At 34.7% G+C, this 15267-nt stretch overlaps 1 protein-coding gene across 5 annotated transcripts in view; it reads left to right on the top strand.

Annotated features, from left to right (window-relative positions):
* Positions 1–15267, top strand: part of REV3L (REV3 like, DNA directed polymerase zeta catalytic subunit) — a 181663-nt gene that overhangs the window by 103430 nt on the left and 62966 nt on the right. For 4 of the 5 annotated variants that reach the window (XM_034991838.1, XM_034991839.1, XM_034991841.1 and 1 more), the window contains exons 15-18: positions 5585–5664; positions 6970–7095; positions 10316–10508; positions 11844–11955. In XM_034991838.1, the coding sequence (XP_034847729.1) occupies positions 5585–5664; positions 6970–7095; positions 10316–10508; positions 11844–11955 (511 nt within the window). The remainder of the gene's footprint in view (positions 1–5584; positions 5665–6969; positions 7096–10315; positions 10509–11843; positions 11956–15267) is intronic. The other variant, XM_034991840.1, reaches the window with a different exon arrangement.

Genomic DNA, 15267 nt, shown 5'->3' with positions numbered 1-15267 from the left:
TCTTCAGTTTGTTTCCTGTGACTAAGAGTCTCTTGTGGTTTGTCTCCCTCTCTGATTTCATTTTGTTTTATTTTTCCGTCCCTTCCCCTATGATCCTCTGTTTTGTTTCTTAAATTCCACATGAGTGAGATCATATGGTAATTGTCTTTTTCTGATTGACTTATTTTGCTTAGCATAATACCCTCTAGTTCCATCCATGTCGTTGCAAATGACAAGATTTCATTATTTTTTTTTGATCGCTGAGTAGTATTGCATTTGTGTGTGTGTGTGTGTGTGTGTGTGTGTGTACATACATACACCACTTCTCTATCCATTCATCTGTCAATGGACTCTGGGCTCTTTCCATAGTTTGGCTGTTGTGGGCATACAGTGCAGGTGCCCCTTCAGATCACTACATTTGTATCTTTGGGGTAAATCCCTAGAGTGCAGTTGCTAGGTCATAGGGTAGCTCTATTTTCAACTTTTTGAGGAACCTCCATACTGTTTTCCAGAGTGCTTGCACCAGCTTGCATTCTCACCAACAGTGTAAGAGGGTTCCCCTTTCTCTGCATCCATGCCAGCATCTGTTTCCTGATTTGTTGATTTTAGCCATTCTGACTGGTGTGAGGTGGTATCTCATTACGGTTTTGATTTGTATTCCCTTCATGCCAAGTGATGTGGAAGGTTGTTTTCATGTGTCTGTTGACCATTTGTATGTCTTCGCTGGAGAAATGTCTGTGTCTTCTGCCCATTTCTTGATTGGATCATTTGTTCTTTGGGTGTTGAGTTTGATAAGTTCTTTATAGATTTTGGATACTAGTTCTTTATCTGATAAGACATTTGCAAATATCTTCTCCCATTCTGTCAGTTGTCTTTTGGTTTTGTTGACTGTTTCCTTTGCTGTGCAAAAGCTTTTTATCTTGATGAAGTCTCAATAGTTCATTTTTGCCCTTGCTTCCCTTGCCTTTGGCAATGTTTCTAGGAGGAAGTTGCTGAGGCTGAGGTCGAAGAGGTTGCTGCCTATGTTCTCTAGGATTTTGATGGACTCCTGTCTCACATTTAGGTCTTTCAACCATTTTGAGTCTATTTTTGTGTATGGTGTAAGGAAATGGTCCAGTTTCATTCTTTTGCATGTGGCTGTCCAATTTTCCCAATACCATTTGTTGAAGAGACTGTTCCATTGGATATTCTTTCCTAATTTGTCGAAGATTAGTTGACCATAGAGTTGAGGGTCCATTTCTGGGTTCTCTGTTCTGTTCCATTGATCTGTGTGTCTGTTTTTGTGCCAGTACCATACTGTCTTGATGATGACAGCTTTGTAATAGAGTTTGAGGTCAGGAATTTTGATGCCACCAGCTTTGGTTTTCTTTTTCAACATCCCTCTGGGTATTCAGGGTCTTTTCTGGTTCCATACAAATTTTCAGATTATTTGTTCCAACTCTGTGAAAAAAGTTGATGGTATTTTGATAGGGGTTGCATTGAATGTATAGATTGCTCTAGGTAGCATAGGCATTTTCACAATATTTCTTCTTCCAATCCGTGAGCATGGAACGTTTTTCCATTTCTTTGTGTCTTCCTCAATTTCTTTCATGAGTATTCTATAGTTTTCTAAGTACAGATCCTTTGCCTCTGTGGTTAGGTTTATTCCTAGGTATCTTAGGTTTTGGGTTCAATTGTAAATGGGATCGACTCCTCAGTTTCTCTTTCTTTTGTCTGTTAGTGTATAGAAATGCAACTGGTTTCTGTTCATTGATTTTATATCCTGCCACTTTGCTGAATTCCTGTATGAATTCTAGCATTTTGGGGGTAGAGTCTTTGGGTTTTCCACATAGAGTATCATGTCATCTGCAAAGAGTGAGAATTTGATTTCTTCTTTGCAGATTCAGATGCCTTTTATTTCTTTTTGTTGTCTGATTGCTGAGGCTAGGACTCTAGCCTGTGTTGAACAACAGTGGTGATAGTGGACATCCTGTCATGTTCTTGACCTTAGGGGAGAAGCTCTCAGTTTTTCCCCCATTGAGAATGATAATTTGCTCTTGACTTTTTGTATATGGCTTTTATGATATTGAGGTATGTTCCCTCTATCCCTACACAGTGAAAAGTTTTAATAAAGGATGCTGTACTTTGTCAAATGCTTTTTCTGCATCTATTGAGAGGATCATATGGTTCTTGTCCTTTTATTAATGTGTATTACATTGATTTATGGATGTATTACATTGATTGATTATGGATTGATTTATGGATTCCTTGCAGCCCAGGAATAGGTCCCACTTGGTCATGGTGAATAATCCTTTTAATGTACTGTTGGATCCTATTGGCTAGTATCTTGATGAGAATTTTCGCATCCATGTTCATCAGGGATATTGGTCTGTAATTCTTTTTGGTGGGGTCTTTGCCTGGTTTGGGGATCAAGGTAATGCTGGCCTCATAGAGTTTGGTAGTTTTCCTTCCATTTCTATTTTTTGAAACAGCTTCAGAAGAATAGGTATTAATTCTTCTTTAAGTGGTTGGTTGAATTCCCCTGAGAAGCCATCCAACCCTGGACTCTTGTTTGCTGGAAGATTTTGGATTACTGCTTCAGTTTCCTTGCTGGTAATGGGTCTGTTCAGGTTTTCTGTTTCTTCCTATTTCAGTTTTGGTAGTTTATACATCTCTAGGAATGCATCCATTTCTTCCAGATTGCCTAATTTGTTGGCATATCGTTCCTCATACTATGTTCTTATAATTGTTTGTGTTTCTTTGGTGTTGGTTGTGATCTCTCCTCTTTCATTCATGATTTTATTTATTTGGGTCCTTTCTCTTTTCTTTTTGGTAAGTCTGGCCAGACCGCTCTTACTAATTCTTTCAAAGAACCAGCTTATCTAGTTTTGTTGATCTGTTCTACTGTTGTTTTGGTTTCTATTTCATTGATTTCTGCTCTAATCTTTATAAATTCTCTTCTTCTGCTGGATTTAGGCTTTATTTGCTGTTCTTTCTCCAGCTCCTTTAGGTGTAAGGTTACTAGGTTGTGTATTTGAGACCTTTCTTGTTTCTTGAGAAAGGCTTGTATTGCTATATACTTCCCTCTTAGGACCACCTTTGCTGCGTCCCAAAGGTTTTGAGCAGTTGTGTTTTCATTTTTATTTGTTTCCATGAATTTTTTTATAATTCTTCTTTAATTTCCTAGTTGACCCATTCATTCTTTAGTAGGATGCTCTTTTTAACCTCCGTGTATTTGAGTTCTTTCCAAATTTCTTGTGATTGAGTTCAACTTTCAAAGCATTGAAATCCAAAAATATACAGGGAATGATCCCAATCTTTTGGTACCAGTTGAGACCTGAAAATCAGAGCTTTTTAAATGAAATTTTAACTCCACTAATGAGAATTTATTATTATTTTATCATGTCTTGTAAAGTCATCAGTTATCACATGGAAACTTCTTTGTCTTCTGTGAAATCTACTTATATATGCTTCCATCTTATCTTCTTTTGCCTTCTGGGTGAAATATACAAGCCCTCTCAGAAACCTTCCTTTCTCTCAGCTTGATTTTTCCCACTGGTTTTAACATACACCCAAGTCTCTCCCACCCTTTAAGATATAAAGAAAACCAAAAACCTGCCTTGACCTTACATCTGCAGCTTCTACTCTTTTTCTTCTTCTTCAAAGCCAGATTTCTTAAAAGATTGCTATAATTTTTTTTAAGATTATTTATTTATTTATTTGACAGAGAAAGACACCACGAGAGAGGGAACACAAGCAGTGGGAGTGGGAGAGGGAGAAGCAGGCTTCCCGCCAAGCAGGGAGCCCAATGCGGGACTTGATCCCAGGACCTTGGGATCATGACCTGAGCCGAAGGCAGGCGCTTAACGACTGAGCCACCCAGGCACCCCAGAAGATTGCTATAATTTGACAACTCCATTTCTTTACCTCCTACTCATTTCTCAGCCCACTCAACATTCAGTTCTGACCCCATCATTCTACTATTATGGCTCTTGTAAAGACTTTCAATAAGTTTCATGTAGCTAAAGCCAGTGTATGTTTTTTTGGTGTTCCTTTCACATGCCCTCTTTAAACAGCCATTGTTCATTCGACCATTCCTTCCTTCATGGAGCTTCCAGTCCTCTTGGCTTTTCTCCTACTCCTGTATTTCTGCCTGCTTGCTTTCCTTTGAAGCTTTACTCTATATTTTCTCTCTAAATGAATGAGTTCCTGCCCACAGGATTACTACAGATTAACTAACAAATTTAAATTTCCAGTTCAGAACTCTCTTAACCTCCAATCTAGATGTCTATTTGGCATTTCTACTTGAATGCTCAAAAGCACCACAAGGTCAATATTTTTCTTTTTGGGGTGGGGGGGAGAGGAGGAGAGAGAAACAGGCTCCATGCCCAGCACAGAACCCAGTGCGGGGCTTGATCTCACAACCCTGAGATCACGACCTGAGCCGAAATCAGCTCAGACATCCAACTGACTGAACCACCCTGGCGCCCCATAAGGTCAATGTTTTTAAAACTCAATTCATGATCTCACAGCACACATTTGCCACCAGTCACCCAGTGTACTCATACATACAAACATACATGCCCACACATAGAAGCCCCTGTGGTTCTCTTTTGGTTTTCCTTACTTCAGTGAATAGTACCACCATCTCTCTGTCACTGAGTTACACAAGTCAGAAACATGGGATTTATTTGTAACACCTACCTGATTCTCTTACTGCCCATCCTCTGGTTCCCAGTCCATTACCAACCAAGTCCTGTCACTTTTTTGTTTCCTCAGTTACCCACATCTCTCCATTGTTTTCTCTACCTCTACCACCACAACCTTAGGCCAAGCTATCATCATCTCACCTGGACGTCTATCCTAGCCTTCTTTCCACCCACAGTAATTTCCACTTCTTTTGCTTGGTAATCAGGGAAAATCCTTACTCTGTTCCTAGTTAATTCCTACTCTTTCTTCTGATTTTTTTTTTTTTTAATTTTTTATTTATTTGCGAGAGAGAGAATGAGAGCACAAGAGGGAGGAGGGTCAGAGGGAGAAGCAGACTCCCTGCTGAGCAGGGAGCCCGATGTGGGACTCGATCCCGGGACTCCAGGATCATGACCTGAGCCGAAGGCAGTCACTTAACCAACTGAGCCACCCAGGCGCCCCTCTTTCTTCTGATTTTTAGCACAAAAAAGCCTTCCTGATTTCCCTGACTAGTAAAAATTCCCAGTTATATTCCCTTTATCATACTTACCCCAGTTATAATTTCATTTTTCTATATGCATTTGATGAATATCTCATTCTCACTCTAGACCCTGTGAGGGAAGAGACTATTTTGTCCTCATAAATACTTGATGAATAAGTAAATAAATGAATTAAATGATTGCCTAGGATATGACAGGTATAAAACTCAATAATTAAAACAGAATTGTTTTTATTTAAAAATACAAAATTTTAAAGTTATTTTGGTGGGGATCAGAGGTTTGAATTAGTTTGATTTTCAAATTATGAAGTCTTTGGGGGGAATTAATAGGACAATAGGACAGTACTCACAAATGGTACTCAGGAGTTTGGAATAATAAAAATTTTAAAAAGCAGGCAATTTTGATGTACATGTTAAATATGACATTTCTTTCTACAGAACCAAAAACCCAGAAATTGAGTCATAAGAAAGGAAGTACTACTGACACTCTTAGAAGAGTACTCTTAACACAAGCAAAGGTAACTATGGTAAACATACTTAATGTTCAGTGGAAGATCCATTCTTACCTTAGATTTCAGTTAGATAATTGATAACTTTGTGTCTCAATTTTTTAAAATTTTATTATATATTTTTGCATTATTTTATTTACATATCTTTGAGACAACAAGAAATTGCCTAATTTTTTTTAGTTTTTTTTTGTTGTTGTTGGGATCTAAAAGATTCTTATATGTAAATACAAATATTACAGAGAAAGTGAATATGATAGCCAAAATGTGGATTATGAGGATACAAATACATTAACTGATTACTGGCAAAATCAGAACAATCCAATGACAGCAAAGCTCAAGTAAGTGATTTTTGATCCCACCAAAAATATATCCTTTTTCTTGGTTTATTACTTTTTCATCAAATATAACATTGATTTTTTCAGTTCATTTTACTTAGTAGCAAAGGAAAAAGCAACATTATTTACTACTGAAACTAAAAAATTATAAATATCTTTATTCAAATACTTAGAAATATATGATTATGTTAAAAAGGGTTTACATTGAACATGTATCCTTAGAAATAGATGACAGGAATCACTTCCATATTGGCTACATTTCATTAATATTAACCACATAAAATATGTTTTAGCATTTCTATTTTAAAACTAAATACTTTTTAAAAACTTTCATTTTTAAATCAGTATTGTTGAATTACAACTTACTTATATTAAAAAATAGGTACAAGTGTTTTGTGAACATAAATCAATACTTGGGGGGAAATGGTTAATGGATCTGGAAATCAGAAAAAAAGATTTTAAAAAAATAGATTCTGTTTTTTCTAAACCCATCAAGATGATCTATATTTTCATTCATCTTTCAGATACATGTTGTGCTAGGGTAAAATACAGACCCACAATTTCAAATCTTTTATAAACTTTAGCCAAACTAGTTGCAAATATATTGCCTGCTTATTTGCCATACTTCCAAGAAAGGTCAAGATAAATGTCCATGTGGTGTAAATGTCAACTCTCCGACAAGACTTATTTTCATTATTTGGGGTTTGTAAACTAAAGATCAACATATGGTTTGCTTACAGATTATATCAGATATTTCTACATATACCCAGTTCTGATATCTTGAATTATTAGCATGAAAAGAATGTTAATAAAATACTTACTAGTTTCTTCTTGGGTCTGAAGAGATGGTACTAGTTTATTGTATTACTAAACACATAAAGCAGATTATCTAAGTAGGAATAAGTGATCAAAAGAAAGAAAATGATTGCTTATTTATCTTTTTCTGGCTATGTGTTGTTTTTGTTTTTTTTTTTAATAGAATCAATTTGCAGCAGTAAATACCCCAAAGAAAGAAACTTCTCAGATTGATGGACCATCTTTAAACAATACTTATGGTTTCAAAGTCAGCATACAAAACTTACAGGAGGCAAAAGCTTTACATGAGGTAATAAAACTGCAACAGTAAGGATACATACACTATTTAACTCTCATGTTTCATTCTGTGGACAAGTATGGACATTTCTTACTGAGGGAGGAATACATTGAATTCTGTACCTGTTAATCTTCATTTTGTTATTAGTTTATATATTTATATAAAATAGAGAAACTTTTATTTTGGGGGGTCTTGTGGGGGTTTTTTTTTGGTTTTTTGTGGGGGTTTTTGAGAAACTTAAAGTAGCCATCAGTTACTGAGACTGCGTTTTGGTTTCACAATTTTCACAAATCTTATAGCTGAAATTTGGTTTATAGAGGCTAAAATTAGAAAAGCTTTTATAACTATTCTGTATGTTATTCTGGGATTGTTATTAAGATGTTATATCGTAAATGAGATATTATGTTTTCTATTTGGTTGGTTCAGTGGATCAGTGCTTGCTAATTCATTTGTTACGATTCTGTTGTTCACATAATCTCTATAACCCAGTTACCTTCACAGGACAGAACATATGCCAAAGAGTAGGAAGCCATCTTGTAAAAATGTACATCAATCACAGGATGGACTAAAGAATATGTATGAATGGGTCACTGAAAATTTATCTGTATTTAAGAAAACACAACTCAGAGCATATATCTGACAGGCAGTAAGGCGGAAATTAGAGTATATTTTCATTGTTTATACCTGTGCTGGCTACCACTAGCAGTGTGGCTATTGAGAATTTAAAATTTGCCTTATCCATCTAGGAAGTGAATTCTAAATTTTATTTAATTTTACATAGTTTAGATTTAAAAGTGGATACTTGACTCCTTTATTAGAAAATTTTTAAGTATGTTTGGAACTTAGGTATTTAAAACTACTTTTTCAGTTGTAAATTTTATGATAATACAGACCAAGTATTTCCGTATAAAAGTTTAGCATCAGCATTGAAATGTGCTATAAATGTAAAATGCACACTGATTTTGAAGACTTAATAGGAACAAAGAATGTAAAATATCCCATTACTAATTTTTTATATTGATTACATGTTGAAAAGGTGATATTTTAGATGTATTAAATGAAAACATTTTTAAATTAGCCTATTTTTACTTTTTTTTTAATGTAACTACTAGAAAATTTAAAATTACATGTGACTTTCATTATATTTCTATTGAACAGTTGTTTTTATGTCTTTGCCTTTAGAGCACAAAATTTGATTTTTTTTTTTTTTTGTATTTTTGTTTTCAAGTCAGTTCTGTCTTAAACTGTTCTAAGGACAGATGAGCATAGACTTAAGAGAAAAATTCAAATATTGTCCTCATTTTTACCTAAATTTAAACTAAGATTTGTGCTTTTTTAGAGATTGGAATATAGTCTCATTCCCTAATTATTTGAACATTGTTTCATTCAGCAGCATTTAGTTCCTCTTCATACCTACTTGGCCCTGTACTATATCCCCTGAAGCCTAGATAAATAAAGTAATAAACTCAGGAATACATACCTTATGAAGTACACACCCAAAATTAGAAAAAAAAAAAAAGGCTGTGATAAAAATATTAAAGCAAATTTGATAGACCTTAGCAAAGGCTTGTTACATTTTATTATCCTTTATTATTTGAAGGATTATTCTCCTTATGCTCTTATTTTATTTCTACATAACCCCATTGCAGAATCATGCACCCTCTTGAAGTTAAATCACTTGGAAGGTCTGGTAGGTTGCACAGCTTCTTGGCTATGCAGGCCTTCATCTCAATATATACTCCAAACTGCCACCTGGTGGTCACATTGGGAATGAGCCAAAAAAAATCTGCACTATGTATGCTGTTCCTTTTTCTGGGGAATTGTGTCCATAGCATTTTTTCCTCTCTGTCCCATTATGCTGCGCTAATTTCTCTTTCTTCTGCATATAAATACTCAGTGCAGAAGAGAAGGATTATAATCCTCAACCCCCTTTGTCACCCACCTCTTTCTTAGTCACAGTCAGTAAATCTCTCCCCCATTTCTTCATTTCATGTTTGCTTAAAAAAATGCCCCTAAGATCAGTAGTGCATTTTATATCAAGGAATAGAAAGGCAAAATTTGAATGTGCAGTTCGGCCTACTAAATAAACAGATCAATTTCCACAAATCTTTTGACCTGAAATTGTCTTCAGTCTTCTTTCTAGTCTGTCCACTTGTTCATCCTTTTCTAACTAAACTGGTTTTTTTGGTTTGGTTTTGTTTGAGTTTAGAGAGAGGTTTTCCAGTTTACATTTTTTTATTTTACCAAATTAATATGTGATTATTGTTAAAAAAAATTAAACCTAAAGAGCATACATTTAAAAGTAGAAATGCTTTCCCTTAGCTCCCCATTTTACTTACTTTGATGTTTTTAATATTTAGAAACAGTACATATTCAAGGAAAGTGGTAGATTTGTGGATATTTGTTTTATTCTTATGCTTTATATATGTACAATTAATGTTCTTTACATTTTAAAAAGTACTTAATTATAAATTTACTAATGAATGCATGCAGTATTACATGTATATGGTAATCATGAATCCAACCTGTGTTTTATTTTTTTTACCCAGAGTTTCTACTTACTTTGTCTTGGTTTTTAAAAAGAGAACTAAGGATTATAGTTCAGAGTTTTTATTAGTGTATAAGTGTAAAAAGCAAAATACTTTTTTTTGCATGTACGTTAAAGAGAAAATGTACATGGGCAAAAATCTAGCTGTGTGTTGTTGATGCCATATAATTCTTATATTTTTTCAGGAAAAACTATAATTAAAAACTTGCCTAGTACATACAGAAGTAAATTGTAGTAGTAGAGAATTCATAGTTTCAAAATGAAATACATCTTTCTTTTTAGTTTAAACTATAGGTGAAACCATAGTTAACCGGGTAGAAAGTAAAAAGTAACAGACTCTCACTCGAATGTACAACCGCTTGGACTAGTCAGTCATTCTCTTAACAGTTGAGAAACTTGAGAGGCACTGCATGTATTTTAGAGAAATTATTTTAAGTATATATTGTCACTGAGAAATTATAGCACAAGCAGTTTTTCTAAAATAAAAACATGAATTGATTCAATCTAATCTTGGAAGTAAAAATCTTTAGTTTTAATCTGCAGATTATTAAATTGACGATTGTGTCCTTTATGGCCATTTTTTTCCATAATTTTACACATAGTTCCTTGGAGTCTTAGTGAAACATTTCTTTCAACATGTCTCAAAAAGTTGCCTAAAATCATCATTTTTATTTCCTTTTATAGATACAAAATCTTACCCTGATCAGTGTGGAATTACACGCTCGAACTAGACGAGACTTAGAACCAGATCCTGAATTTGACCCAATCTGTGCTCTGTTTTACTGCATTTCATCTGACACTCCACTACCAGATACAGACAAAACAGAACTCACAGGTGTAATAGTGATTGATAAAGACAAGACAATCTCCAGCCAAGGTATTGTTCATTTTTATTAATTTTGTACCTACCCACCCTAGGATGAACCTTTTAATGGGGCAGTTTCCATGCTGGAGATCTAAACCAAGCAAGTATCGGGAACTCCTTTTTAAAATGTGTGCTGAAGTAAGAGTAGGAAGTATTGTGTATAGCTTTGTCCTGGATTCATTATTCTTACTTGAATTATTGTCCAAAGTCAGAAGCACTTCATAGAAAGCTATTAATAAAATTTCCAATTAACATTTCTAATTTGTTCTGAATACTGTTTTATAAAATATTAATTGATAATACTGAATTAAAATTATTATCTTTAGGTTGGGTGGACAACCTTAGGTATGCATTGCTGGTATTTTGCTGCTAATAGAGAGTTTTTCTTTGCTTTAAAGAAGTTACTGGTACGAGTTAATGGATTGTAAGAGACTTTTAAGATACATTCCAATTTTATTTATATCTCTTCCTAAATATACACATTTTTGGTTTAGACATTCTTCACAGAGTATACCACATAAAAAGTGTTCTGCAGTTGAATAGTAACATGTGAATTCAGTCAACTGAGGAGGAAGTCTTAGCACAGAATGAAACCATATAGGAATTTGCAGTTTAATCAGTGGTGTGCTTGAGCTGGCTTGTACCACTTCACAAGCCAATTGTTAAATTTTTGTGAATTTTCTGAACTAGTTGATGTCATACTGGTAGTTTGAAATCTGCCATGGTGGGGAGTCTTTACATTACGGAAATAAGCAAGCACTGCAAATCAGGGCTTTTTTTTTTTTCCTTGAGAAGTAGTTGTAAACATTATTTTTTTTTTTAATAAAATGTTTTCTGAGTTCTAAACCAGTATTTCCAAAAAGTGTTGGCGTGCAATCTGTTCATAATTATAGGACTATGTGGTACATACTCTTTTGTAATACATAAGTTCCTTAAAAATCTCTTTTGATCATTTGATAGTTGGCCTTGGATGGTTGATAGTAAAATCTTGTCAAGATTTATGAAAAGGATTTTTTAAAATACTCTCTACTAAGCAAAGTTCTTTCCATAGGAAGAGTAAAGACAGAAGCAAAATAATAAAATTTCTTCTTGGGTGACACGTTATTACTTGAGGAATTTGGTGAATGTAGACTTTTCAGGAAAATAATTGAAAAAATGAAATTTGAATTTTCACTTGCATATATTAAACTAGAAAACCTTTAAGAAAGTTTTCAAGAAATTGAGTTAATTGTTTACTTTAGGGAACACTGTTAATTTGAAGTATTTCGGTAGCATAATTTCACTCAAAAGTAAGGGATTATATTACTTACACAGTTACATGTAATAAACATTTTGCTTGTTTCTTAGATATCAGGTATCAGACCCCATTACTGATTAGATCTGGAATTACAGGACTAGAAGTTACCTATGCACCCGATGAGAAGGCACTTTTTCAAGAAATTGCAGATATAATAAAGAGGTATTGTTTTGTATTTTCTGATTTTTCTGGTTTTTGTTCAGAGTCCTTTCTTGCTATTGATTAACATGGGCGAAGATAGGAAAAAGGAAGAGAATCCCTTCCTATGGCCCTTAAAAGTTATCCTTGGAAAGATTTTGCCCTCACCTCCCACAACCGTTTCCATTTCCAGCAGATTAGGGATGCCAAAAGAATATTCTGTTCTCAAGATTGAAGGGTCAGTGAAAGAAATATTGGCTTAGCCTCTAGCTTTCCCAGTTGGATTTTTAGCATGATTTTTCTATGGTGGTGAAATAATGCGTACTAAATTTAAATTGTATTATTCATTAAATAGGCTTCTACCTTGGGAGCCAGCCATCATTTCAGTACTTTTTTTTTTTCTTAAATGTTTTCTGAGGTCTAAACCAAGTTTCCAAAAAGCTTTGGCATGCAATCTGTTCATAAATATAGGATTATGTGATACATACTCATTTGTAATACATGGTTCCTTAAAAATCTCTTTTGATCATTTGATAGTTGGCCTTGGATGGTTGATAGTAAAATCTTGTCAAGATTTATGAAAAGGATTTTTTAAAACAGAAGTATTTTAATTTAAAAATAAAGTAATTAAATCTTTTGCATTTTCTCGAGACTGTAACTTTTGATAGCTATGGACCCTCTTATTAAATGGTTCACTTTTCTGTAATGTCCTTTATATGTTATTCTAAACAACCCCCTAAAAGATTATTTCATTCTTTTAGCCCATTTGTTGAGTACCTACTCAACATAGGCTTTAAGAGGATAAACTTTGGAGTCAGGTAGCTCTGTAATTTTTTTTTTAAGAACATGGCTTTTATTGTATGCTTCTATATCTATATTTTAAACATGTATATCTTAATGAATGGAAGATGTTACTTGAAGGACAGGGTTTTAATTTTTATTTTGTATTCCAGTTAATTAACATGCAGTGTTATATTAGTTTCAGGTGTACCATATAGTGATTCAACACTTCCATACATCACCCAGTGCTCATCACAGCAAGTGCACCCCTTAATCCCCATCATCTGTTTCGCCCATCCCCTCATCTACCTCCCTTCTGGTAACCATCAGTTTGTTCTCTATAGCTAAGAATCTATTTCTTGGTTTGTCTGTCTGTCTCTCTCACCCCCCCACCCCCCGCTGCCCCTTTTCTTGTTTGTTTTGTTTCTTAAAGTCCACATATGAGTGAAATCATATTGTATTTGTCTGTCTCTGAATAATTTATTTCACTTAGCATAATACTCTAGCTCCATCCATGTTGTTGCATCTGTATTTTTGTCTTGAGCAAGTACTTATCTCTCTAAACTTTAGTTTCCTCATTTGTAAAATGGGTAATAGGTAGGAGAGTTAAATGAGGGACACCTGGGTGGCTCATTCGGTTAAGTGGCCGACTCTTGATTTCAGCTCAAGTCATGATTTCAGCTCAGGTCATGATCTCAGGGTTGTGAGATTGAGCCCTGCATTGGGCTCTGCACTGGGTGGGCGTGGAGCCTACTTAAGATCTCTCTCTCCCTCTCGCTCCGCCTCCCCCCCCCCCCAAAAAAAGGTAGAAGAAGGAAGTTAAATGAGATAATGTACATAAAAATCTTAGCCTGGTCAATACATAAATGTTTACTCTGTGTAAGGTATAGTGCTAGGTGCTAAATATAAAAATGAATAAAATATAAATGCATACTTTCAGAGTTTTGCTGTCTTTATTTTTCTATTCTTAATATTTACCATCTCAGATGGCAAACAAAAAGTAGTATGAAGTGATATTTAAAAAGTTAAACCAAATCCATTGTCTTGTCATTCTTCTCTTTATATTTCCTTGAACTATTTAATAATATTACATTTTTCCCAGCCTCCCTAACTTAAATATAAGCTTTGATTTCTCCCTTTCTCTCTTCCCTCCATCCATATATTACATTTTATCCATTTAACCTCAGAATTATGTTTCAAGATCTTTGCTTTCCCCCAGCCCTGACCCATTGCCACTGCCCTTAGTTAGAACCCCCATCTCTCTTGTGTCCAGATGTTAATGAGTTATTTAAAATTTTAGTTGTGAAGCAGGTTTTTTCTGCCTAAGCAAATAAATTGTTTTCATATTTCTGCTGCTTATGTTTTCTCCAGTTTTGTTTTTTCCTTCACCATTAATCACCTCTACCCAACCTTGTTCTCTCCATAACTTTTAGAAACCAAATAAATTAGCTATAACTCACCAGAATTGAAGAACAAGTCACAAAGATTTTGTTATTGTCACCAAATGTTTTCACAGAAGAAATGAAATCCTTGGGATTTTGAACTTGAGACATGGTTTAACAGCTTTAACAGTTTCTTAAGACAAAATGGCCTGTAGGTCAAAAAATAAATATACATAATAAATCTGAAAAATATTAAAAACAACTACCCCATTCTTCGAAAGGAATAAAATCTATTTAATCAATTAAAAGCACAGAATAACTTTTTTTTTTTCCAGCAGTCATCTCCGAGCAGTAGCAATTTATAAAAGACAACTTTTTAAAAATAAATATATTTTCGGGATGCCTGGATGGCTCAGTCATTAAGCGTCTGCCTTCGGCTCAGGTCATGGTCCCAGGGTCCTGGGATCGAGCCCTGCATCCGGCTCCTGCTCGGTGGGAAGCCTGCTTCTCCCTCTCCCTCTGCCTGCCGCTGCCCCTGCTTGTGCATGCACATGCTCGCTCTCTCTCTCACAGATAAATAAATAAAATATATGTATTTTTTTAATAAATAAAATATTTTTAAAAATAAAAATAAATACATTTTCAAAACATCAAGAAGTAAGTGTACTTAACCAACTCTATTATAGTCAGGTGCCACAAAACAGCAAGTAGCTGACTGGAATAATAATTCTTGCAGTAATAAGGTGTTTTATGAATCAGAAATTCAGATGAAGAAATCAGAAGAACTATCTTTATAAGAGTTATCAAAGAAGGGCTCTGTAATCATCTGGCATCCTCTTCATGTACCTGTGCTTAGAAATGTATGAAGTAGGAACTCCAGCAATCTTCCACATTCTTCTCTGAAAATCAAGGCCAACTGTGGCGTTATTCTTCGTACTAAAGCAGTCAGCTGCACCAGTTCTTTCCTAAGTGTATGGGAATCCTTCAAATCTCCTATTCCTGCTAATCCCTAGAGCCGCCTGATATGATATTTCTGCCCCAGTTTCTCAAATATAGACAGTACATAGTTTTTGGGGAGATGCACTTGTCATTCAGATAACTGCCCTGAAAAGAGTTTAACATTGGGGTGCCTGAGTGGCTCAGTCATTAAGCGTCTGCCTTCAGCTTGGGTCAT

Source organism: Mirounga leonina, unplaced genomic scaffold (genome assembly GCF_011800145.1).
Source record: "Mirounga leonina isolate KUSES-001 unplaced genomic scaffold, KU_Mleo_1.0 Mir_53, whole genome shotgun sequence".
Lineage (NCBI taxonomy): Eukaryota > Metazoa > Chordata > Mammalia > Carnivora > Phocidae > Mirounga > Mirounga leonina.
Note: the sequence above shows the minus strand (reverse complement) of the source record. Positions and strands in the feature narration are given on the sequence as shown.